General features: G+C 43.8%; 1 protein-coding gene across 1 annotated transcript; it reads right to left on the bottom strand.

The window, feature by feature from the left end:
• Positions 1–3240: 3240 nt before the first annotated feature.
• Positions 3241–4144, bottom strand: LOC102909010 (mRNA turnover protein 4 homolog). The gene is made up of 2 exons (XM_006990115.4): positions 3849–4144; positions 3241–3665 (listed from the first exon to the last, which is right to left on the bottom strand). Exons 1-2 carry the CDS (start codon positions 4142–4144, stop codon positions 3245–3247), a joined length of 717 nt encoding a protein of 238 aa, XP_006990177.1. The 3' UTR covers positions 3241–3244.
• Positions 4145–25127: the final 20983 nt, after the last annotated feature.

Genomic DNA, 25127 nt, shown 5'->3' with positions numbered 1-25127 from the left:
TAGATGCAGAAGAACCGAAAGTAGGGTCTCAAAGAAATGTTTATACATCCATGTTCAAGGCAGTATTATTTACAATAGTTAAAAAGTTAAAGCAACACAAATATCCAACAATGAGCCAGTGGATAAATGATATATGATATAAACATACAATGGAATATTATTCAGCCTTAAAAAGGAGAGAAATCCCATTGCATAGCATAATGTGGATTAACCTTAAGGACATTGTGCTAAGTAAAATAAGCCAACCAGAAAAAGGCAAATACCATATGGTTCCTCTTACATGTAATATCTAAAGCAGTCAAATTCATAGAGACAAAGAGTAAAATGGTCATTTCAGAGGCTGGGGATGGGGTTATTTAATTGATATAGAATTTCAATTTTGCAAGCTGAAAAAGCTCCAAAGCTCTGTTTCACAATAATGTAAATATTTTAGCAGTCTGGAATACTTACAAATCACTAACATGGCACTTTTTAAAGAACCATTTACTTATTTAATGTATATGTTCGTGTGCCTACATGAATTTATGTGTACCACATGTATGCAGATATCCATGGGGACCAAAAGAGGACATCAGATCCCCTGGAACTAGAACTATAAGTGGTAGTGAGCACCCAATGTCGGTACTTGGAATGGAACCCCAGTCATCTGCAAGAGCACTAAGTGCTCTTAACTGCTGAGCCATCTTCCCAGACCCTGAAGATGGTAAAATTTATCAGTGTTTCCTATCACAATAAAAGGAGCAAAAACTCCTGTACTTCAAATGGCAATAATAAGCCAGACCTGGTGGCTCATACCTATAACCCCAACATGTGGGAAGCAGAGGTCGAACAATTGTCACAGGCTCAAAGCCAGCCTCGGTTACATAGTGAGTCCCAGACCAGCTTAGAATATAGTGGGAAAGACAGACAGGCGAGAGCGGGGAAGGAAAACCTGAAGGTACATACCAAACCCAGAGACAAAAGCATTTGAGAATATAGCAAATACATTCTATATTGAGTTTTCCTTGCCTCATATGACCGCACAACTGGGGTGTTGGACTTCGGTGTCCGGCTCTCCCACAAGTCCATCTGTTCCCTCTCAGTATTATTGTTTTATACGCTAAGAATCCCTTGGGAGTTTTACCATTCCAAGACCAAACATTCTTGCTTCTCTTTGAGGGAATCGGAACTCTTCTTGGAGGAGTTTTGGAACATCCTATGATCTAGCTGTGTACCAGATCACTAGGCCAGAGGAACAATGGGATAGCTGATGAGCCACCCAGCCCCATTAAGGGAACCAAAGTGCAGATAAATATTAAGAAGCCATGGGATGTAAGAAGAAATCCAGTGGCTAAGGTTCTTTGGGTCTAGCCACATGGCTACTTCACCAGGCTGAGCTCGTCCTCCGGCGAGCTGTACTGGGACAAGGTGATTGGTGCCCCACACTTCAGACTAGGAACACTGCTCCTCATTCAAAGCTACAGCTGCAGCCCTCATCGCCGTAGGGATGGCACTGCAGGACCTTAGAGCTGTTCGCTACCCCCTGGCACTTGTGCTCTGTCACCCCAGAGTACAGCCACAGGCTAAATTTCTGAATCTCAGAGAGAAGGTTTGATACTGGCAGGGCGTTTCCTTCCGGAAGGCCCTTGGCCTTCTTCGGCACGTTTTCCCACCCCACCCCCACCAGCAATATCTAAATCGTGCATGTCACAAAATCTCTAGAAAAAGAATAAGAAGGAAAAATTCCAGGTTTCAACCTTTCTCTCTTTATTAATGGATGAGTGGGATAGAGGTAGAAGACTCAAGGTCGGAAGACTCAAAGAACATTCTGCACCGCCGTTTTTCACCTCAGAGCCAATGGGTTACTGCCTCTGCAAACCCAGGACCTTGCTTCAGCGCTCTGACCCGTCTCATCCCTGCTCTTTCTCCTTGGATCCCCAACTTGGTCTATGAAGACTTCCTGTTAAGTGTTCATTGACTTGTACTGCAGGAAAGTAGAGACAAGGGTTATTTCGAACATGCCCACTCTCTGGGCTTCAGACCAACTAGCAACACCTTTTAATAAGACACAATTAACTCTTTAAGACAGTGGGAGGTGGGTTTACTACAGATTCACTAGTAAGTAGTCACTCTAAGCCTTAAAAGTCTCTAAACACACACACACACCACACACACACAAAACTATTAACTCCTTGACTGGGTTTTGGTAGGGTATGTGCTCCATTTTGGAGATGTGGTCATCTAGAATGTGTGTGTGTGTGTGTGTGTGTGTGTGTGTGTGTGTGTGTGTGTGTGTACATAATGACATAATAATGGGCAGGAAGAAAGATACAGAAGTTTGAGCTGGGGGTACACAAAGCCCTGGGTTTGATCCCCAGCATCACATAAAGAAAGTGTGGTGCCATGTGTCTATATAATCCCAGATCTCAAGAGGTAGGCAAAGAAGAAAAAGGAGTTCAAGGTCATCCTCATCAACATATCAAGTTTGAGGCCAGCCCGGGCTTCACGAGACCATGTCTCAAAAACAATTAAAAAAAAAAGATCTAGCAGAAGCTGAGAGCCAGGTTAGCTGTGGAGTGATACACGTAGCTCCAGATGCAGAGGACCTAGTTTGGATATTTCTACAGGGTGATTCAACTGATGTTGACTAGTGCCTTGTACCTTCCTGAAAAAAAAAATAAGAATTACCTTCAACAAGCTTAAAATTGAACACATCTTTTCTGATTTCAAAGTAATGGTCTACATCCCATCCAAGATAGGATATTATGTCATTACACTGCCTTCCAACTAAAAATATCTATTGAATATATTCTATGCGTTCAGCATGACATCAAGCTTTAACAACCTTGTCTTAGCTAGGGTTCTATTGCTGTGATGAAACTTGACCATAGCATGACCAAAGCAACTTGGAGTGGAAAGGGTTTATTTGAGTCACTGCTCCACATCACTTTTGAAGGAAGTCAGGACAGGAACTCAAACATGGCCGAAACCTGGAGGCAGGAGCTGATGCAGAGGTCATGCACTTCATGGCATGCTCAGCCTGCTTTCTTGTTTTTCCCCCTAGGAAAAGTCTCTTGCTGTCCACAGGGAAAACCCCGTGGACAAAATTTTATTCTTTGTAGAAACAAAGTCCTGCCCCAGCACCCTCCCTTGTCTTTATCCACAGCAAAATAGGTAGCTGCTCCCCCCAGAGGGGCGAAAGCAGTCCTGGTGGTCCAATAGATATGAAGAACTTGCTAGAAGGCCTTAGTCTTGCATCCTAGAATCAGCTGTCATCCTCTTCCTCTGATTCTCCCTCACACTCAGGTGCGCTCTCGGGCAGGTCATCATCCATCTGCTGGAATCTTCCTGAATGGGCATCCCACATGTATTTGGTGGTCACTTTGAATTCAGCCATCTCAGACCCAAAAAGCTTCAAGACACGGGCCTGCTCTGGAGTCAGCACATCGCCTTCCTTGCATACTTCATAGTCAGATAGCAGGGTCGCCACACCTTTCTTGGGTGCAGTGGGCAGGCCCAGCTGCCTCAGCTGTGGCTCCATGGGATGAGGGAACTGCTTCAGGGGCCCTGGATCCAGGCTCACTGTTAAAGTTGCTTTGTTCCCAGCTCGAGCAAAATCCATTTCTGTATACTCTGTGAACCACTCGTTCACCTCTTCCTTGGTGCAGTTGGTAAAGAGGAGGCCGCCGAGCGGTGGTGGCACACGCCTTTAATCCCAGCACTCGGGAGGCAGAGCCAGGCGGATCTCTGTGAGTTCAAGGCCAGCCTGGGCTACCAAGTGAGTCCCAAGAAAGGCGCAAAGCTACACAGAGAAACCCTGTGTCTCAAAAAAATAAATAAATAAAATAAAAATAAAAAAGAGGAGGCCAACTTCACCTCGCAACTTCTTGCTGACCTGATGCAGGTTGTCTTTGTATTCATCAGATGGGCTTCGACCCAAGGCCACCATCATCACCTTGTTTTTGCCAAAGAACATCTGGCTGTGCTTCCAGGCATTCCGGATGTCTTTCAGCTTGCTGTTCCTCATGTTGGCCACAGAGAAGATGAAGAGGTACTTGTAGGTGTCCACACATTTCCGAAGCTCTTCTATCAGGTTCTGCTTCAGTTCCAAGCCTTTCTTAGCAGTTTTTAAGGAAACTTTCTTGTCTCGCTTGGATTTGAGCATCTCGCTAAAGACACGTGTGGTGGAAGACCAAGACCGGGCGGCCCTTCTGCTTTCTTTTTTAATTAATTAAATTTATTCATTTATTTTACATCCTGACTGTTTTTCCCTCCTTCTTTTCTTCCTCCCATGGGTATCAACAAAGCATGGCATATCAAGTTGAGGTAGGACTAAGCTCCTCCCCTTGTATTAAGTCTGGGCAAGGCAACCCAGTATGAAGAATAGGTTCCCAAAAGTCAGCCAAAGCATTAGGAACATCCCTTGCTCCCTCTGCTAGAAGTCACACAAATAGACCAAGCTACACAACTGTCACATATATGTAGAGGGCCTAGGTTGGTCTCACAAGGGCTCCCTGGCTGTTGGTCCAGAGTCTGTGAGCTCTTATGAGCCCAGGTTAGTTGTTTCTGTGGGTTCCCCTGTGATGACCTTGACCCCCCTGGCTGGTACAATCCTTCCTCTCTCTCTCTCTCTTCAGGATTCCTCAGGCCCAATAATTGTCAGCCTGCTTTCTTATAGAACCCAGGACCACAAGTCCAGGGATGGTACCACCCACAATAGGCTGGGCCCTCCCATATCAATCTCTAATTAAGAAAATGACCAAGCCGGGCGGTGGTGGCACATGCCTTTAATCCCAGCACTTGGGAGGCAGAGCCAGGCAAATCTCTGTGAGTTCGAGGCCAGCCTGGGCTACCGAGTGAGTTCCAGGAAAGGCTCAAAGCTACACAGAGAAATCCTGTCTCGAAAAACCGAAAAAAAAAAAGAGTAAATCAAGGGTTGGGGATTTAGCTCAGTGGTAGAGCGCTTGCCTAGCAAGCGCAAGCCCTGGGTTTGATCCTCAGCTCCAAAAAAAGAAAAAGAAAAAGAAAAAGAAAGAGAGAGAGAGAGAGAGAGAGAGAGAAAGAGAAAGAAGGAAGGAAGGAAGGAAGGAAGGAAGGAAGGAAGGAAGGAAGGAAAGAAAGAAAGAAAGAAAGAAAGAAAGAAAGAAAGAAAGAAAGAAAGAAAGAAAGAAAGAAAGAAAGAAAGAAAGAAAGAAAGAAAGAAAGAAAGAAAGAAAGAAAGAAAGAAAGAAAGAAAGAAAGAGAAAATGCTCTACAGGTTTTCCCACAGGCCATTTTTGTGGTGAGATTTTTTTCAACTAAGGGCCCTTCCTCCTGAATGACTCCAGGTTTGTGTCAAGTTGATTAAAAAAAAACTAGCTATCACAAACCTTGGTCAATTAAACCACACGGTACTGTTTGAAATATGGTGAGTGATCGACACATTGTGAATGAGGGAATATCATTAGAGAATTTTCTGTAAACACACATGGTTCATAAGAAGTTGGGATTTTCAGTCCAGATCAGATTAGCTGCTAAATTTGTCTGTCTTCACTGTACCCTGATCATCCAATGCCTGGAACTTTCTGCTTTCTCCTTTGTCCCTCAGAGTGGATGTGGTGGCATCCATAGCCAGGTGTGTGTGGCAGAGAAAATGGGCAGAAAAAAATGGTCAAACCAGAAACTAGCTACATGAAACAAAGAAGAAGCTGCTCTGACACATCACCAGGCACAGCACAGCCTTCTGGGAAAGCTCGCTCTGAGACATGAGGCTCAAGGATCCGTGTCTTCAGTGCGGTTACATACTACAATAGCAATGGCCGTGCTGGACATGGTGGCCCATGACTTTAATCCCAGCACTTGGGAGGCAGAGGCAGGTGGATCTCTGTGAGTTCAAGGCCAGCCTGGTCTACCCTGTCTTTAAAAACACCCTTAGAGCAGTACCTGGCACCATAGTAACCACTACAGAAATGTTTGTTTTTGTTGCCAAAAAAAGTATACATTTTTCTCTTCAGACTCCCGCTTGCTTTTATAATGAGGCCAAAAAAACCTAAACATGCTTATTTTAGAAATTTTACAAAATTTTTACAAAAAAAAAGTGTATAAAAAAAACCCCAACATCCAGCCAGTTACTTCATTTCCGGTACAAAAGATAATTTGACTTTGCTCAAAGCAGCATTTGAACACATTTTGGATTACTGCGGCCATGAGCAGCCAAGCAGGGTTAGACTTAGATTTTCATTGTGTGCTTAGTACTCAACCGTAATTCCAGGCATGCCACTAGGTCTCTGCTCTCTGCGGTATGTCTTTCCCACTACATTGCAAGTTCGCAGAGGAGAAAAACCTTCGTGCCTCTTTGGGCATCGTCAGGAAGCAACAGCACTAAGCCAGCCCACGCCGGATGCTCTGGGCGCCTATGGGCCTCGCTTGCCGCCGTTATAAGCAGTTTGTGACTCCGCTTCAATGCTCTCTGCTCACAGATGCCCGTTTCTAGCAGAACCACCCTTGAACTAAATACAAGGAGACAAGAATTGCTCAGTGGAGTTTGGTGAGACTCTTCTCAGGTTTTTGTTATTTTTTTTTTTAATGGCTGCTTTCATCCATTCAGCAACTTCAAACATTTTTTTTACCACGGGGTACATGGCTCATTAAAGCAGTGATTTTCCACTCACAGGTACAAAAATGAAGAGGGCTGGCCAGAGTTGCGCCCCGTGGAAATGTGGCATCTGTTCGCAGCTTATTATTTTTGCTAGCTGCCTGCCAAAAACCACAAGCCAATGGAGGATTCTTTCTCAACACACATCACAGTACTCTAATTGACACAAGTTCCTCTCTCTCTCAAGGAAGCATACCAAGTGATAGCCAAGTGAAGTACAGTGAAAAATGGAAACGTGGAGCTTATTGTCACATGGAATGCCCATTTCTAAAGTGTGTTTTTAAGGAAAACGAAAAGTGGAGGGAGCAAGAGAGAAGATTGACCAGACATATCCATTTTGGTGGCTAACCCGGCTTTCAGCCTAGCTACTCTACCGTCCCCCCTTTCCCTTTGATCTTCTTTCCAGTTGGCCTGAGGTTCACGGCAGGAGCACTGGGCCAAACTCTTCCCTTTCTAGAAAGGCGTTTTGCGATGTGTCCGGTCGTATGTGCGTGTGCGCGTGCGCGTGCGTGTGTGTGTGTGTCCCCACAAACCCAGTATGAAGTGAAGGGACCAAAGCAATGCAAGAACGAGTGTGCAGGCTCACAGGCCAAAAGAACAGGCTCCTCCTCCAAATCAGGAGCAGCTTCGAAATCACACCGAGCATCAGCAAAGGCAAAAAATGGATGTGCGTATATGAAAAATGTGCTGACGTATTATGCAAAGCTATGCGTCTGCCTCCAAAAGCCGATAATTAAGAAGTGGAAGAAAGCAATCAAGGCCTCACTCTGTGTACCAAAGCACAGGAAAGAGCCAGGGTTGTATTGTTACTGCCGTTTCTCCTCCCCCATAATAGATCCTCTTCTCTCTTCCACAAGCAGTTTACAAGGCTATGTTTAGAAAAGACGTCAGAGCTCGGAAACCAACTCTCAGAAGCAAGACTTTCCCAAGGGTGTCACCTTGTGGTACTTTTGTGTATTACATTGTAGCTTGAACCTGCTGAAGATTTCAAAACAAAACAAAAGCAAGTCTGGGGGCAAGTGTCTTCAGGAACCTTTGGGACTTAGCGTTGGAATGGTGTATGCTGAATGTCAAACACACAGCTATCAGGAGATGGTTAAAATGTTAAGATGAATCTGCAAGGCAGAAATCACACATTGGGAAACCAGTCTTTTTAGGTTGGCTTGAACACTTGGCTGGTTTTATGAAGTAACATATCCAGGTCTTTTTCTTTTTATTCATTTTTTTCCTGTATCAAGCCACGAAAAGATTTACAAAGGACTACAAGAAAAGAATCCCGAAAGTACAACTTCTACAGAACGGACTTAGAATCTGCATGCGCGCGCGCGCACACACACACACACACACACACACACACACACATAGTAATAAAAATACAATAGTGTGCCAACACTATTTTACATACCAATACAGGTGTTTGCTATGCAGAAAATCCTAGCCTAACTTCATTTCCTGTACACAAATTCTGTCTCCAATAGCCTTGGCAGATTCAGTTACTCTGAGTTTGCCTTTTCTAAATTTAGTGAGGGCGCCCACTACACTGAAGCAGTTTTCCAGTATAATTGTTTCTAAGCATCCGGAAGTTCAGGCTGAATTGGACTGCACTTCTCCAGAATGTCTACCCTCCCCCCAGCACGCCATGACTTGTCTCCTTCCACGGGGCTCCCTTGCATGTCTTCCACACTAGCCCCAGGCCCTTCTTCCACACCTCCCCTTGGCCAGCACGCGCTTATCTGGCTCCTCCAGCTTTCATTTGCCAGAGTGTTTAGAGCCTTGGTTCCCGGTTCCCCTCTCTCTCACACACACACCCTTTGAGACAATGCTTCTTTGAAAACCTGACACACAAAACCAAATGCACTTTCCCCAATGACAGCCCCTTCCACCTACAGATTGCCTCACTTGAACTTGTTCAAAACACACAGACACATGTCTGCCTCTCCCTCCAGTTTAACTCAGACTCTCAACGTTTCCAGTTTAAAGAGCAACAACCAACAACAACAAGATAAGGGAGCAAGCAAAATCGGAGCTGTATAGGTTTTGTTCCCCTCTGTCCACGTCACTTCGCTCATCTCCAGCACACCTATTCCTCCTTCATTTCGGGTTGCTAAATTGAGTTTGCCTCCAACCCAAGCCTTTCCTGGCCCTTTGCCTTCCATTCTGGTAAGTGTGGGGCACGCTTTGTGTCTAGCCTCTACTGACAAAGCCGGGTTTCTGGTTTTTGCATGCAGCCCTTTGAAAGCCGAGCTAGTGAAGAGCTTTGTGGCGCGTTAGCCCCACCCGTCTCCTCTCTTCTCCAGCTTCCTCTCAAAGCCACCATTTTCTTTTGCTCATATCTACCTTTTGGATTCCATGGGTCTTGCCGGTATTTGTGTGTGTGTGTGTGTGTGTGTGTGTGTGTGTGTGTGTGTGTGCGTGTTTTGAAATCGTCTTTCCTAAACCCAACACACATTCCTGGGGATCCTTTTCTCAGCCATGTCCAATCATGCTTGTCATTTCTCGCCACCCCTGCCTGTCACCTCGTGGATGATAATTAGGCTTGGTCTATCAGCTGTCCTCTGGGTTTTAACAACATCGTGAGGTAATGAGAGATAAACAAAAGACACAGCGACAAGTGTAAAGCCAGAGATGAAAGCTAGGGAGAAAGTCGGGAAGCAGATGCAGAAAGAACCCCAGGAGGTCTGACTGGGGTTCATAATTTTTGTCTTGGGCTCAGGCCAAGTCCAATAGAGTGAACAGAAACCTATGAGGTAACAATGGGCGGAAAGTCTTGTCTGGTTCTTTCCTTGTGTCTACTCATTCCTGGGCCAGCACATGTCTTCTGGGACTTCATAGACTGGACCTCGTACAATTCCTTGGCCATGACTATTCAGGAAATGGAGCAGGCTGAACATATAAACTGAAGGCATCAGCTGAAGACCTGAGCAGAGCCGCAGCCAACAAGCCTCACCTAACATAAGCCCTGTAGTCATCAGCCACTGTCCTTGTTTGCCAAATGAACACTTTCCACTCACCTGGCAAGCACCGCTGATGTCCTGGCCGCATGTGCTCAGCACTTTACCAGCCCCACAGTGCTGACAGCTGTTGATTGCAAACAACTGCAGCTCTGCCTAGGACTTACTGTGTGCCCAGGGTAGAAAAGCAGCCCTAGGCCGTAAGGGAAAGTGATTTGATGTCAAAATAGCCCCAAGTGGAACAACTTGGAGGCATGTGCTCTGCATTCTCCCAAAGGGGCTCATCAGGACTGGGCCCCTGTTGCCTCCTGCGCTAAGCCACTCACAGACGCCAAGAGTACTGTTCACAGATGCCAGAAGCACTGTGCGTTGGTTGACAGCCTGGCCCCGTCCTGCCTCCCCTGCATCCGTGCTTGCTGTGTGCATGACCACTGATAATCTGCTTGCACTCCAGGCTACTCTCGGGGCTGTGGGTAGATGCCAAAGGCAGCTCAGTGGAAAACACTCTTGTGACTCGAACTCTTTAGGTTTCATTCCTTGATCGTCCTTCCCTGGAAGATGGGTACAGTGACCACTCCAGGGAAGCTGTCACTCTGTACTCTACCCCAAACTGACTAGCTAGCTCATTTTGTGCCTCCCCAGGAGGGCAAGCATGGAGACTTTCCATTGTTCTCCATTGGCTCATGAATAAACTCCTGACTGCACAAAGCATTTGTAGGGCCCTACCTACAAGGCACCCTGACTTCTCATTTCCATCACCTCCCTGCCAGCTTCCACGAGCTCCCCAAGCATTGGTTCTCAGGGTATGATCTAAGGGTCATGACATTCCAAGTTACCTGTGGTGTGTGTTGAAAATAAGGTCACTTCAGTCTTGCCAACTGGACCTGAAGTTCCAGAAAAGAAGCCATGGGATGCAAATTTTTATTTTATTTTACTGTCGATGCTGGGAGTCAAACCCTGGGCATGCTGGACATGAGAAAAGATATTTTAAACGATTTCTCAGGGGATCTTACTCAGCCTGACATTTTCGATGCACTGGTCAGAAATTTGGACAGTCGGCAACCAGCAGCATCATTTCAGCCCATTAGCTATCTGCCCAGATATATTCAGTCAGATTCACAGAATTCAGTGTTGGGTGTTTTATCCAGTGGCTCCCTTTTCTTGTGTCTATGTTGTCCTCCTTTAGTTTGGGGGATTCTCCTGTCCTCTCCAACTTCGGACACTGATTTCTTTAACTGCACAGAGAGCTCCAGTGGATTAGGAATGGAATTTAGCCCATGAGAGACAGGTATGAGCATCTAAAGGTACAGCTTCCTTGTCTGGAATGGGACTGACCCTCAAGAGGAGCTCCCAGCACTTGGGAGATGTAAGCAGTAAGATCAGGAGTTCAAGGCCAGCCTGGACTCCATAGTGAGTTCTAGGTCACCTTGGGTTACATGAGATCCGGTCTCACAAACGAACAAAGGCCCCTGCAGGATCAACCTGAGGAAGGGAGTTTGCCTGGCTTCCTGGCTTCCTCTCCTTCTCTGTCCTGGATCTCCATTCCCTTTCTTGCCTCTTCTGAGAACACATCCTTAATAAACCATTTGCACGGTGGTCCTCAGCTCAGGGTCTGCTTCTGGGAACATTCATTCAACCATCTATTTTGTTTCATTTTTCTTGACTTTTGCTAACTTGAAAGTAGTTCGTTACACTGAAATAACAATTCAATATCAAACTGTTCACAAACTGTTCACCAGCGAGAGCTGGTGATGTAGCTCAGTGCTTGCCTACCATCTACAGAGGCTCTGATTCAGTCCCCAGTACAGAGAAGAGGAGGAGGAGCGGCCGTCATGTTGAAGGAATATATAGGTCATCAGAGCTCACATTCTTTTCCATACTCTATCATTCCTCCTTTCTTTCCATAATAGCTAATATTTAGTAAGCACTGATATTTAGCATTTAGTATCCTAGGTCCTGTGTGTGTCTTTTAATCTTTACAACTCTATGGCATTGACACTTTTCTTTTCTTTCTTTCTTCCTTCCTTTCTTTTCTTTTCTTTCTTTCTTTCTTTCTTTCTTTCTTTCTTTCTTTCTTTCTTTCTTTCTTTCTTTCTTTCTTTCTTTCTTTTCCTTTTGACACAGGGTTTCTCTGTGTAGCCCTGGCTCTCCTGGAACTCTCTCTGTAGACCAAGCTGGCCTCAAACTCACAGATATCTGCCTGCTCTGCCTCCCAAGTGCTGGGATTAAAGGCATGTGCCACCACAGCCTGGCTTAGCAATGGCACTTTTATTGTGTCCTTTTGTGATAAGAAATCTGAATACACAGAAATAGACTTGTTCAAGTTCATATAATTAGTGTTTGACAGAATCGGCAATTAAGATAGGTGATTTGGTTCTTATAGTTGAGGTTGACATGGATCACTCCCTTCTGGGAGCCACAGTGCATTTACTCACTTGGCATAACTTTGACATTGTGCCCTGTCTTGTGTACCATGCATTTTATATGGTTTTTTTGTCTTACCCCAATGACCGTAAGACCTTCGATGGCAGATCCCACTCTATCTATAGCTTCTCTGGGGGCAAGATGTATCCTTTATGTACTTGAATGCCTATTTATCGATTCCCCTTCAATTTCCTCCTACTGGCCTTTGTTGCTCTTCCTTCAATAACCTCCTCTAGTTCTAGGTCCAGACATCCTCCTATTCCTTCTTGTTCATCACTATCCCATGCCATGACCATAGATTGGGTAAAATTTTAGATACTATACAGCCAAGTTGTACATGGTACATTCGAAAGAAAATATGGGCCCACATAGGCCCATAGGAAGTGGCACTGTTACGAGATGTGACCTTGTTGGAGTAGGTGTGGCTTTGTTGGGGAAGTGTGTCACTAGGGGGCAGCTTTGAGGTCTCAGATGTTCAAACCAGGCCAAGTGTGGCATTCTCTCTTCCTGCCTGCTGATCTGGATGTAGAACCCTTAGCTCCTTCTCCAGCACCATGTCTGCCTGCATGCCACCATGCCCCACCATGATAATGGACTAAACCTCTGAACTGTAAGCAAGCCCCAATTAAATGTTTTCCTTTATATGAGTTGTCATGATCATTGTATCTCTTCACAGTAATAAAACCCAAACTAAGACACATGGGTAGCAAAATTCATGAATAGTAGTAAAAATTAAGCCTATAAAAATCCTCTAATCTTCAGACCCAAGACAATACATGTTTTGCATACTTTACTGTGTTTTCCAGTTTGGTAGCTACCAACAACATGTGGCTATTTAATGTTTCAGTTAACTTAAAATTCAGTCCTTCAGCCACACTGACCATATTTCAAGTACACAGTAGCTACACATGACTAATAGATACCACGGAAAACAGAATAGAACACTTCCACCATGCAGAGTCCTCTTAGTGCTATTTTAGAGGCCAGCCACAGCCTATTTTTCTCTTGAAGACTGGATGAAATTATTTCTTTCCAGTTTCCATGGACTTCTACCCATTACCACTAAAATCACATCCATGTCCTCCCTCCTAGATAAGTGTCTCATTCCTGTCCTCCTTCCTATACAAGGATGCTAATATGTGACTTGGGATGCAGATGGGGGATGATTGAAGGTAATCCCTTTCCCCACCCCAGCAGTCCCAGAGGATGTTGGAGTTCTGTCAGCTGCAGCCCTGTTTCTTCATTTTTGGAAACTTTCTAGATCATTGATTCTCAACCTTCCTAATGCTGTGACCCTTTAATACAGTTGTTCATGTTGTGGTGATCCACAACCATAAAATTATTTTCATTGCTACGTCATAACTGTAAATTTGCTACTGTTATGAATCATAATATAAATATCTGTGTTTTCTGATGGTCTTAGGTAGGCTCCAGAGGGGTCTTAACATACAGGTTGAGGGTCACTGTTCTAGAACATTAAACATGCTCCCTCATTTACTAGCACACAAGCTCTCCCAGAGTCCCCAGTCCTTAAAGGACATGGGAATTACGCTAGATTTTGCTACAAAACTAAATGATGGAGGTTTTCTCTCTTGGTGTTGCTCTCACTAGTTAAAATCAAAATAAAGCAGCTCAACCATTAAAAAAAAATCAAACAAGCTAATCAAAAAAATATCCAAAGGACTTAAAAAGACATTTCCCAAATCATGAATTATCAGAAAAATGAAAACCAAAACCATAACAAGGTTGAACACGATGGCATTTGCCCTTAGTCCCAGCACTTGGGAAACAGAGGCAAGCAGATTTCTCAGTTCCTGGCCTGGGGTGCATAGTAAGACTATAATATCTACCTACCTACCTACATACATACATAAATGCATACATACATACATATATACATACATACATACATACATACATACATACATACATACATACATACATACAGTCTTAGGGTTTTTATTGCTGTGATCAAACACTATGACTGAAAAGCAAGTTGTGGAGGAAAGGGTTCACTGAGGGAAGTCAGAACAGGAACTCAAACAGGACAGGATCCTGGAGGTAGAAGCTGATGCAGAGGCCATGGAGGGGTGCTGCTTACTGGCCTGCTCTCCATGGCTTGCTCAGCCTGCTTTCTTATAGAACCCAGGACCATCAGCCCAGGGATGGCACCACCCACAATGGGCTGGGCCCTCCCACATCAGTCGCTAAAAGAAAATGCCTTATGGGCTTGACTACAGCCCAGTATCATGGAGACATTTTCTTAAATGAGGTTCCCTCCTCTCAGATGACTTAATGTGGTGTCAAGTTGATGTAAAACTTTTCAACACACACACACACAAACCTAACCAAAACAAAAAAACCACCCTCACATCTAGTAGTAGGGTAGCCAATATAAAAGAAAGAACAAAACAGAAAACAACCACATTGGCAAAAATGTAAAGAAATTGAAACCCTTATATAGTGTTGGTTGAAAAGAAAAATGAGGCCAGCCAGATATGGTGGCACACACCTATAATCACGCATTCAGAAGACTGAGACAGGAGGATTGCAAGTTAGAAGTCAGATAATCAAGCGAATGGAAACACGTGAACTATGAACCAAAGGCTGAGGGGCCCCCAACTGGATCAGGCCCTCTGAATAGGTGAGACAGTCGATTTGCTTGATCTGTTTGGGAGGCATCTAGGCAGTGGTACCAGGTCCTGGGATCGTTGCATGAGTTGGCTGTTTGAAACCTGGAGCTTATGCAGGGACACTTGGCTCAATCTGGGAGGAGGGGACTGGACCTGCCTGGACTGAGTCTATCAGGTTGATCCCAGTCCTCGGAGGAGACCTTGATCTGGAAGAAGTGGGAATGGGGGGTGGGCTGGGGGGAAGGGGAGGGGGCAGGAAGGGGGAGAACAAGGGAATCTGTGGCTATTATGTAGAACTGAATAGTATTGTAAAATTAAAAAAAAAGTCAGCCTAGGCTACATAGTAAGACCCTGTCTCAAAAAATAAATGCAAAATAGAGCCCCATTATAAAAAGTAGCACGAGTTTTCTTCGGAAATTAAAATGAAGCTATTAGCAATTTCACTTTGGAGAGGAAGGAGGGAGAAGGGGATAGGAAGAGGAAGAAAGGGGGAGAGAGAGAGAGAGAGAGAGAGAGAGAGAGAGAGAGAGAGAGAGAGAGAGAGAGAGAGAACACATCACAAAGAGCTGGAAGCAGATTTTGTTTTTATACTAGTGTTGTTCACAATAGCCAAGAGCAGCATAAATACCCTCCAGTACATGACTGTGAATAAACAGCATGCAGTGTGCGTCATGAGCACACTATTCCTGACATACAGACAAACATGCTGTGTCTTTCCACAATGTCAAAATGTATTGAATGAGAATAGTCACAAGGTTTATTGGCTTTAAAGACAACAATTTGTCACAAAGCCTGCCTACTTTGGTAGTTTGGTGAATGCAAGTACTTTATTCCAATCTTAATTACTAATGTTCTTTCTTTCTTTCTTTCTTTCTTTTTTTTTTTTTTTGAGACAAGGTATCTTTTGTGTAGCTCTAGCTGTCCTGTAGCTTGTTCCATAGATCAGGCTGGCCTCAAACTCACAGAGATCCACCTGCCTCTGCCTCCCAAGTGCTGGGATTAAAGGTGTGCACCATCATCACCCAGCACTAATGTTATTTCTTATATCACACAGCACACCACACATAGTAAATCTGTGTGTGCATTTGAGCACGTGTGCGCGTGCGTGTGTGTGTGTGTGTGTGTGTGTGTGTGTGTGTGTGTGTGTGTGTATTACAGAATGAATACAAGGTGAAGAGGCTGCAATAGAGTTGAAGAGGCTTCAGAAGCCTGCTGAGAAAGAGACTGTATAGACAATAAACCAGATCAATGCTGGGAGGGAGCTGCTGTAGTCGGGTTTGCACATGAAGCTGCACAACTACTCTTCAAGGAAAGAAAAAAGACCAAACTGTTTCAGCAGCAGGAATCAGTAGGTCATGTCCAGGTCCAGACTGGAAACAGATGGGCAGGCAGGCAGTCCAGTAGGCTCCATCAAGGTAGGTGTGTGGGTGGAGGCAAGCCGGGAAGTCCTCGCTCCTTGATGCACACAGCACGTATCAGATAATAGAATGGCTTGGGGCTGTGGCCTGGCAGTGTTTTGTGTCCATCACTCCAGGGTCCAGGCAAGAGAGTCATCCCTCTTTTCCTTCATGTGACATGTCTGACAAGTCCTTGGGCCTAGCTTTTCTGATATGATTTTAATATGCCCACATACTCCCCCAGTTTCAGTTCTCCCTAATAAAGGTATAGGGTGGCTCCCTTTCTATTCCCAGGAATTTTGTCAATCTGTGCTGGATAGGTGCAGCTTGACAGACGATGCCTTTTATGGGTCCGTCCAAGGGTCAAAGTCATCCTTCTTCCTCCCTCAAAATAAAGTCAAAAGCTGCTTTAAAATAGGGCAATTCACAGCCTGAAACTGTTTTATAAAACATGGGGTAGGGGGGAGAACAAGGGAATCCCTGGCTGATATGTAAAATTAAAAAATTAAAATTAAATTATAAAATAAAATTTAAAAAAAAGAAAAAGAAAAAACATGGGGTAGCCTGGAGTAGGGCCTAGCCTGATCTTGACAGTGTGTGTCTACAAAGAAATGGTAAGCATCCTTTACAAAGAACAGGAGGCTGGCATATGTTACAGCATTGATGAACTATGCTAAGTGAAATAAGCCAGCTACAAAAAGACAGATGCTACACAATTTCACTTACACTGTCATGAGAAATCCACCAGAGAAAACTGCTCTTGGACATGGTGTTAAGTCAATGGGAAGTCTTTATCAGCCTGCTGGCAACTACATTGGGAGTTCAGGATCTCAGTGTAGCCCCAGGTCTTTCTCTGGGTGAGCTTTTTAAGCACAAAAACCATGTCCTGGGTTGACATACTTCAGCTAACAAGAAAAGTTAGCCAGAAGTGGAACTACAGAAGCCAAAAAACAAAGTTAGTACATTTAGAGACTTTCCCAGAACTATGGACTTTGGCGGATTAGCTCCTTGTTTTAGTTTGGGCAAGTGGTGCTGTCTACGTGCTGAGTTTTACAGCCTGAATGGTACTTTCATCATGGAGCCAGTTGTCTCAGGGCGTAAGGTCTGGGGCCCTGTGACAACACTGGGTAGCTGAAGTGTTCAGATTCCTAGAGACAGAAAGTAGAAGAGTGGCTGCCAGAGGTAAGAGAGAAACGGGAAGTGCTAAGTTGGCTCAAATAGTTTTCAGTTTTGCATGATGACAATGTTCTGAAGAACTCTGGAAACACGTCCTGAAGGTGTCTCATAACCATAGACTGTACTTTCTAGTCTAGACTGGACACTGAAAAACAGGACAGTAGAATATAGAGGGGGAATCCAAGAGGACCATAATAGCAGTGGTGAACAGAATGAGGCGGTGTATCGGCGAGGGCCTTGCAGGAAACAGATGGCACACGAAAAGAGGAACTTGGAAGAATTCAATAAAGAGACCATATACAAATCTGAGCATGATCAAAAGTGCATGCCTGTAATCCTGGCCCGTGGAGGTGGAGGCAGGAAGATCAAGAGTTTGAGGTTGGTGCTGAGGAGACCACTCAAGGGGAAGCGCTTGTTCTGTAAGCCTGAGGATGTGCTTGCAGATGCCAAGCACTCGCGGAAAAGCCAGGTGCAGCAGCGCATGTCTGTAACCCTAGCCTTGGAGACACTGCATGGGCAGATCCTGGGGGCTCGCTGCTCAGCCAGTCTAGCTAAATCAGTATGTTTCAGGGTCAGTGAGAGACCCTGTCTCAAAGAATAACGTGGAGGACAATAGAGGAAGACACCCAGGATGAACTTCTAGCCTCGCCATATATATACATGTCTATACCACAAACACACACAGGGAGACACAGAGAGAGACAGAGACAGAGACAGAGATGTGAGAGATCAAGGTCATGCCCAATTACATAGTGAATTTGAGATAAGCATGGACTGACTCTCTCTCTCTGTCTCTCTCCACATATACCACCACCACCACAAAAAAATTAAAAATAAACAAAAAAGAAGCCACACATAAATGATTAAAGAACTCATGGAAATCTCTGAGAAATGGTGAAACACCCCAGAGGGAGCAACACGGAAATCATCTGAAGGGCAAGTGGAGGATGGAGTGCCCAAACTGGTGGGCACTGTAGCTCGGGCCCAGGGCTGCCTGTTAGCTGTGCTCTTCTGGGAAAACAGTAACTGTCCCACCCAGCTTGGAAGGGAGGGGCTGGAGGAATAATAACCTCGAGCTCTCTGTGTTCCTGACTCAGAGCCCTGTTAGTGTCCCTCTTTGGCTGGACCCAGACAGGATCACCCACTTCCCAGACTGGACCCTGAAAGGCAAATAGAAAAGAGCCAGCTGAGAGGCTCAAACTGTCTTTCACTGGGCACTGGAGGTTTCTGGATTCCCCGAAGACATGTACACTCAACAGGGCCATTGTGACACCTCAACCTACCTTCTTTTGCTAACAGAAGCTCTTTGTCGTGCTTTGCCAGCCTGTTCCCCCTGTGTGTAGTTCTTTAGACCCCAGTGGCGAGGGTGGCGTGACATTAAAGCCTGGCCCACCATAACACGCCATTTCCCCAGTCACTGGAGTTCTAAAGCAAAGTGGAGATAAATAGATCTGCCCCTGGAATTTTCTTTTTCCTGTCCTTGCTTGTTTTGCTTCCATTTTCTTTTCTCCAAGATCAACTAAGCTGGAATGCCATAAACGTTGCCCTCTGCCCCCACCATGTGGCAGAATAGCCCGGTGACAAAGAGACCAACATGTTAAGAGAAGCAGTGCCAAGAAGACAGATCTGTGACAGAGAGCCTTTATGGTGTCATTTGATAGAATCCCCGAGATAAGTTCCGTCTCTGATCTTGCCAATTTCCTGAGTCAATAAATCCCCACTTCCTTAAACTCCATCGATGCGGATTTCTGCTAACCGCTCCAGAAACGGTATAGCACAAAAGCTTTGGCTAACCCAGCCTACCCCCCCCCCACACTGCAATCGCACACCCCTCTCTTCCCGCCCCCACTCCTTTCTGCTCTCCACTCTTACGAAGGTCATTCGTGGAAAGCTGTCATCTCCCTAACTCCCATAGAAATAAGTCAGTGTGCTATTTTAGTGTGGTATATGACACCAAGAAACTTTATGTTTAAAAAAATGAATTTAGATCAGTATATTATTAAAGATCATGTTATAATTTTCACTTTAATCTATTCTTTAATAATATTCATAATATATAAGGACAAGGTTTGACTTTCTTCCATTTAACAAGTGATGCATGCTGCTTAATTTATTTCAAATTAAGTATGCACGAAAGAGTATGGCTTATCTACAAATTCAAAATGACATTTTAATTTTGTGTTTGGGGACCAAATGTGTATTAATATGTAGATTGAAATTTAACTATGTGTTGGAGCCCTCCAAACTGCTTCCATGACCTGATATTTGGAATTCTTGAATTTCTCTCTTTAAAAAAATCAATTACTTTATTATTATAATTTTCATGTTTTGTTTCTAAAAAAGGAGACGTGAGCACTTTCTGGCTGCTATTTGCAAGTACTCTCCAGAAATAACACACTGTGGGGTTGGATCATTTTATTTCCAATAAAGGAAACACCAAATTGAATAAAATTTTCCCCTTTTAACATGTGTTTTGAAGAACTCGAGCTCTCATGATGTACTAAGAGGTGCTTATAAGTCTGAGGTCAAAAATCCGAAACTCTCGGTTTTGTATCCATCTGAATCATCTTAAGGGAACAATTCAGTAACTTGTTCTATTTTAAGTCAGTATCATTGATGCTGTCTCTCTTTCCCAAGTTATCCACTTGAAAATAAATCAGACAACTGAATAAAAATAATTGAAAGCTATAAAAGGGTCATGACCCCCACCACAGGCACAACCGCCCAGTGAGCTAGCAAGCAAGTGGAAGAGAGAATAGCCCCCCGAAACCTCATCAACATCTGGAGGCATTTATGGTTGTTGTAGTTACTTTCCGCATTGCTGTGGCAAAATACTTGACCAAAGTAACTTAAGGAACAGTTTACCTGGGCTCATCCTTTGAGGGTACTGTCATCGTGATGGTGGGGAAGCTGGGGTGTCCAGAGGCTGAGGCAGCTGGCTGCATTCCATCCACACCCAGCAAACGGAAAGACATAAACGTTCCTCCATCCAGCCGGGACGGCAGTTCACGGAGTGCCGTTGCCCACATCTAGGGAGCATCTTCCTACCCCAGTAACCCAGTCTAGGAACTTGCTCAAGGACATGGCTTATCTCCTGGGAGAGTCTGTCAAGTTGACAGTCCATTTTAACCATCACAACAGTTGGAATTAAATGATGTTCTACTATTATTTTGTAAAAATCACGAATTTCACACTTTAATGAACTAGATACTCGTCATACTAAAACTGAAGTTGAACATTTTGAGCTCATATCCTGGCTCCTAGCTCTGTGACTGTCAGCAACCTCTTATTTCCCTTCTCTTTTGCTAACACTGTTTGTTTATATACGAATGAGGAATTAAAGTGATTTACCCAGTGAGCTTGGCCAGGCCAAAGTGTGGGCACATCACCATCAGACGCAAAACGGGGAGAATGTCACCTTGGACTTGGCTTTGGTTATTTTCACTTCAGTGTATTATCAAACCAGCAGATGGGTGAAAGCTGTGCGAAGGATAAAAAGTGATAATGATCCAAATGAGGGAACAGATGCAGCTCATCAAAGCGGCCCTAACAGAAGGAGGGTTCACCTGTCAGAAACAAAAGCCTCATTTTCATAACATCATTAGGCTGAGGCAGGTATAGTAGAGATTTCCAAGTGTGGTTCCCCAGACCCACATTATGACGTGAATATTTCTAGAAATATGAATTATTGAACCTCAGCTCAGGCCTGAGGAATCAAAAACTTTGGGACTGTGGTGCAGCAATTTGCATTTTAAGAAACCCTGATGAGGTTCATGAAAATCCATGGCATTCCCAGAGTATCCAGAATCTAATTGATTCTGATTTTTTTCCATCACCAAGTGCTAAATGATATTGAAGCAATATCTTCAAAGATGGAGAAATTTGTTAGAACTTAAAATTCTCTTCTCTTCTCTTCTCTTTCTTCTCTTCTCTTCTCTTCTTTCTCTCTCTCTCTCTCTCTCTCTCTCTCTCTCTCTCTCTCTCTGGGGGGGGGTCTTGTTATATAGCTCAGGCCAGCCTTGAACTCCTAATCCTACTTTCTCTGTCTACTGAGTGCTGGGATTACAGACACACCCCCACCACACTCAGCTAGAACCTAAAATTTTAAGCCTAAGACATTCATCAAATATGAAAGCAAAAGAAAAATCTTTTCAGACATAAAGATCTTAATTTAAAAACCCACAGACCCCCAGCAAATTCTGATGCACACTTGAGTGCCAGAACTGGCACCATGGCGTGAGGAATTATTTTTGGAATAAATTTCACACTCTTGTTCTCCTTTTTTTCATAGGCTTGTGGAGACCCAGGGTTATTGTGAGGGTAAAATCCTGTGTGCACTTAGAAATGGTCTGTTATGGGCAAAGCCACATGCAAACCTGAAGGATTTCACTCAAGAGAAACGCTGATGAATTTAACAGATGGTTCTGCATGACACTGATCAATCTGCCTTATGAATCAGTACAGGGTTGGACTTTTCTTGTGGTCTTTGTGAATCCCATGAATCTATCTATCTATCTATCTATCTATCTATCTATCTACTTGTAGGCTCTTGGGATCTCATACATTCTTTGTGAAGGGTGAAGGGATGGCTTCTTAAAAGCCTGATGGCTTTGACTGTGTGCCTGGGGCTCTGGCTCCAGGAACGCCTTCCTAGTATGTTCTAAGCAGCACTGTCCAGTGGAACATTCTATAATGATGAAAATATTTTATAACCTGCACATCAATCCACGCCACTCAATATGTGAGCCAATCATCACAAGAAGCACTTAATAGTATGACTATCTAAACTGAAGAGATGGGTTTAAAATCTCATAATCTTAACTAATTTAAATTTGATAGCCACACAGGTCAGTTACACTGAAAGTTACTGTTTGCATCAAAGAATGCTATATACATGTATGACAAGGTTATAATGAAGACCATTACTTTATATACTTACTATATGCTAAGAAAAACTGTCCAACATTCAAATGTATTGAGCAACTTCGATTGTTATTTACTAAATCTGGCTGCCCTAGTTAGAGAGAATGAGTAACCCTGACATGTCTCCTGGGAAGTTTGATTGAAAGGTTCTCTGGTTCGGTATGGTGGTGCATACCTGTAATCCCAGCAGAAGCACAAGTATCACTCTGAGTCTGAGGCCAATACAATCGACACAGTGAGGCTAGAAGTCAACAAGGAGGAGGAAGAGGAAGAGAGAAGGGGCACGGAGAAAGGGAGAAAAGAGGGCTTGTCATCAGCCACAAGGACAAGAGGCACAGCTCCACACTGTTATTCTCAGCAGCCTGAGGAGTCCCCTTAGTTTTTTAGGGACTTCTACTCAGGTGAGACTGGATCCTTGGCTTTGGGACAGAAAAGAATTTTCAGACAAGTTAGTGTGAAACAGAGCTGGAGTTTATTCAAATAGACATGATTTGGGGGAAAGAACAGAGTGCAACAGAGCATGGGTGTGGGTTCCTCAAGGAAGAGTTTGCTTTATTTAAAGATATTCTGTGTGCACCTACATGCATGTGTGCATGTGTATGCACAAGTATGCATGTGTATGCACATGTGCATGTGTGTGTAGAGGCCAGAAGCTGATGTTAGCTGTCTTCTTCAGTCACTTCCCACTTTATTATTTGAGATAGGATCTCTCACTGAGCCTAGAGCTTGCTGATTGAGGTAGACTGGGTGGCTAGCTTCATGCCTGCAGGTTTTTTTTCTATGAGTTCTAGGGGACTGAAGTCAGCTCTTCATGTATTCATGGGAAGCAGTTTACTGACTGAGCCATCTTCCCAGTCCATGTCAAAAATCAGAGCTGAATGAAGCATGGCAGTTAAGAGAGAGATGCTTAGAGAAAGATTACAATGTACCTAACTACGAGTGTGCGCTTCTCATTAGCGAATGCAATTAAACGTCTTAGCATGAGTTATATGTATCATGTTGGTAGTTCTCGAGTTATATCTCAAAGAGTTGTTAAAGAACTTTCTGCCTTTTCTCTCTGTTCTGGGTACGTGTGATTATAGGACAGTTGCAGCGGTGCCTTGGATGAAATTGTAATCTAATAAGGAAAAGCCAGGAGCCATTATGGTTGCACAGGGCATTTAGGACATGCCTCTTAATGTGTGGGGGGCTTCTGGAGAGATGACTAAAAAACTGTAGTTTTATAATTGGGAAGGGAGAGAGGCCTTAAGGAAATGTTAATTGTGTCAAAATTCTTGATTCTCAGGTGATGAGAGGCTTCAACCAGACTCCTGGGCAACAGCTTCCTTCCCGTATCCCCACAATTTTCCCTTTCATCCCCATCTCAAAAGAAAGAAGGCTCTGTGTACATAACCAAAGAAAACAGATCTGAGTTCATTTTGGCCAGATAAAGGTACGAGACTGGTTGTTCTCTTTGGAAGACATTTTTTTTAATGTGTAGCCCAGGCTGGCCTCGAACTCATGATCCTCCTGCCTCCGTCTCCTTCAGCAAATCCTACCGGCGTGTGCCACCACAACCAGCTGGAAGATAATTTTTAGAGGAATAATGCCTGAGAAAATTAATATAAGCAATGAGCAAAAAGACAAATTTGATTGGAGATGTGATCCAAGGATAGAGGGCATATCTAAAAAAGGTATTCATGTGGCATCGTGTAGTTATACTTATTTCTCAACCACTGACTCCATCCTCTGCAGACACATTGTGACAGAAAATGGGAGGCAGTGCCTAAGAAGCTAATTGCATCCAAGATGATTCTGGGCTTGGAGTCTATTCCTAGGTACTGTGCATGGTATCTGTGGGCCATGCATACTACTGATTGTCAGGCAGACCTTCCCTCCTGCCCCGCTCAATCCCATAGTCACCTCAATGGCTGATTACCAAGTCATTGTGGGACTTAAAAAATATAAGACCAAGATTCATTTATTATGACTGTACTTATGGCTTTGCTTTGCTTCAAAAACAAAAACAAAAACATATGGCAACTAGAAGAATATTGCTAGTTCTCCAGAAGGCTTAATAATGGTTTTTGACAACCCTATAATTTCCAGCTGTGATCAAATAGAGGTGCCATAACTCTCTCTTCTTTGAGGACAGAAAAGAAACCAGTTCTTGGTGCCTCCAAACTCATCACTGATATAATAAAGAAGGTATTATTTTACAACTGCATATTAAGTGGATACCTAATAACATTGTTTTGTGCTCATGTGCATGTGTGGTTTTGCTTTTCTTTCTTTTTATTTTATTTTTAGACAATGTCTCATTATATATCCCAGGCTGGCCTGGAACTCAATATGTTGCTCAGATTCAAGTTTCTCCTGCCTCAGCCTTCTCAGGCTGGGTTTACAAGCACGTGCCACCACCACATTCACGTTTGAAACCACCATTTTTAAAAAGACTTATTTGTTTTGATTTTATGTGTATGGGTGGTTTGCCTGCATGTATGGTTGTATCACATGTGCATGTCTGGTGCCTGTAGATGCCAGAAGACAGTGTCAGATTCCCTAGAACTGGAATTACACATGGTTGTGAGTGCCATGTGGGTGCTGGGAACTGAACCTGGATCCTCTGGAAGAGCAAATAGTGCTCTTAACAGCTGATCCATCTCTTCAGCCATAACAACATCATTTTTAACTAGAGAAAGGTATTTTGGAATTGGCCCTCCCTTCCCAGGAATAGCAAAGAAAAATGAGCATGTTTTAAAAAAAAACAAATAATGTACTAGGAGGCAGATGGTTCTAGACCCTCTTGTTCCTGAGAATTGTTACATTCTGGAATAATAGTTTGTGGTTTTTTTTTTTCAAAGAAAAGTTGCAGTATAACAAACAGCCAACAGATTTTTAAAATAAATCTTAATAACATTGTGTCTAGACCATCACCTTTGAAAATTTCCCATTTTCTCAATTTCCTAAAATACTCACAGATATATATTTAGCTTTGGAGAGCGGATGACTTAGCAACCAATGGATCTGC

Source organism: Peromyscus maniculatus, chromosome X (assembly GCF_049852395.1).
Source record: "Peromyscus maniculatus bairdii isolate BWxNUB_F1_BW_parent chromosome X, HU_Pman_BW_mat_3.1, whole genome shotgun sequence".
Taxonomy (NCBI): domain Eukaryota; kingdom Metazoa; phylum Chordata; class Mammalia; order Rodentia; family Cricetidae; genus Peromyscus; species Peromyscus maniculatus.
Note: the sequence above shows the minus strand (reverse complement) of the source record. Positions and strands in the feature narration are given on the sequence as shown.

Coding starts and splice junctions, on each gene's coding strand:
- LOC102909010 (XM_006990115.4), bottom strand. CDS start 4,144: ATGCTCAAATCCAAGCGAGACAAGAAAGTTTCCTTAAAAACTGCTAAG. Junction 3,666..3,848: donor AAGAAGTTGCGAGGTGAAGT/TGGCCTCCTCTT, acceptor ACCACCGCTCGG/CGGCCTCCTCTTTACCAACT.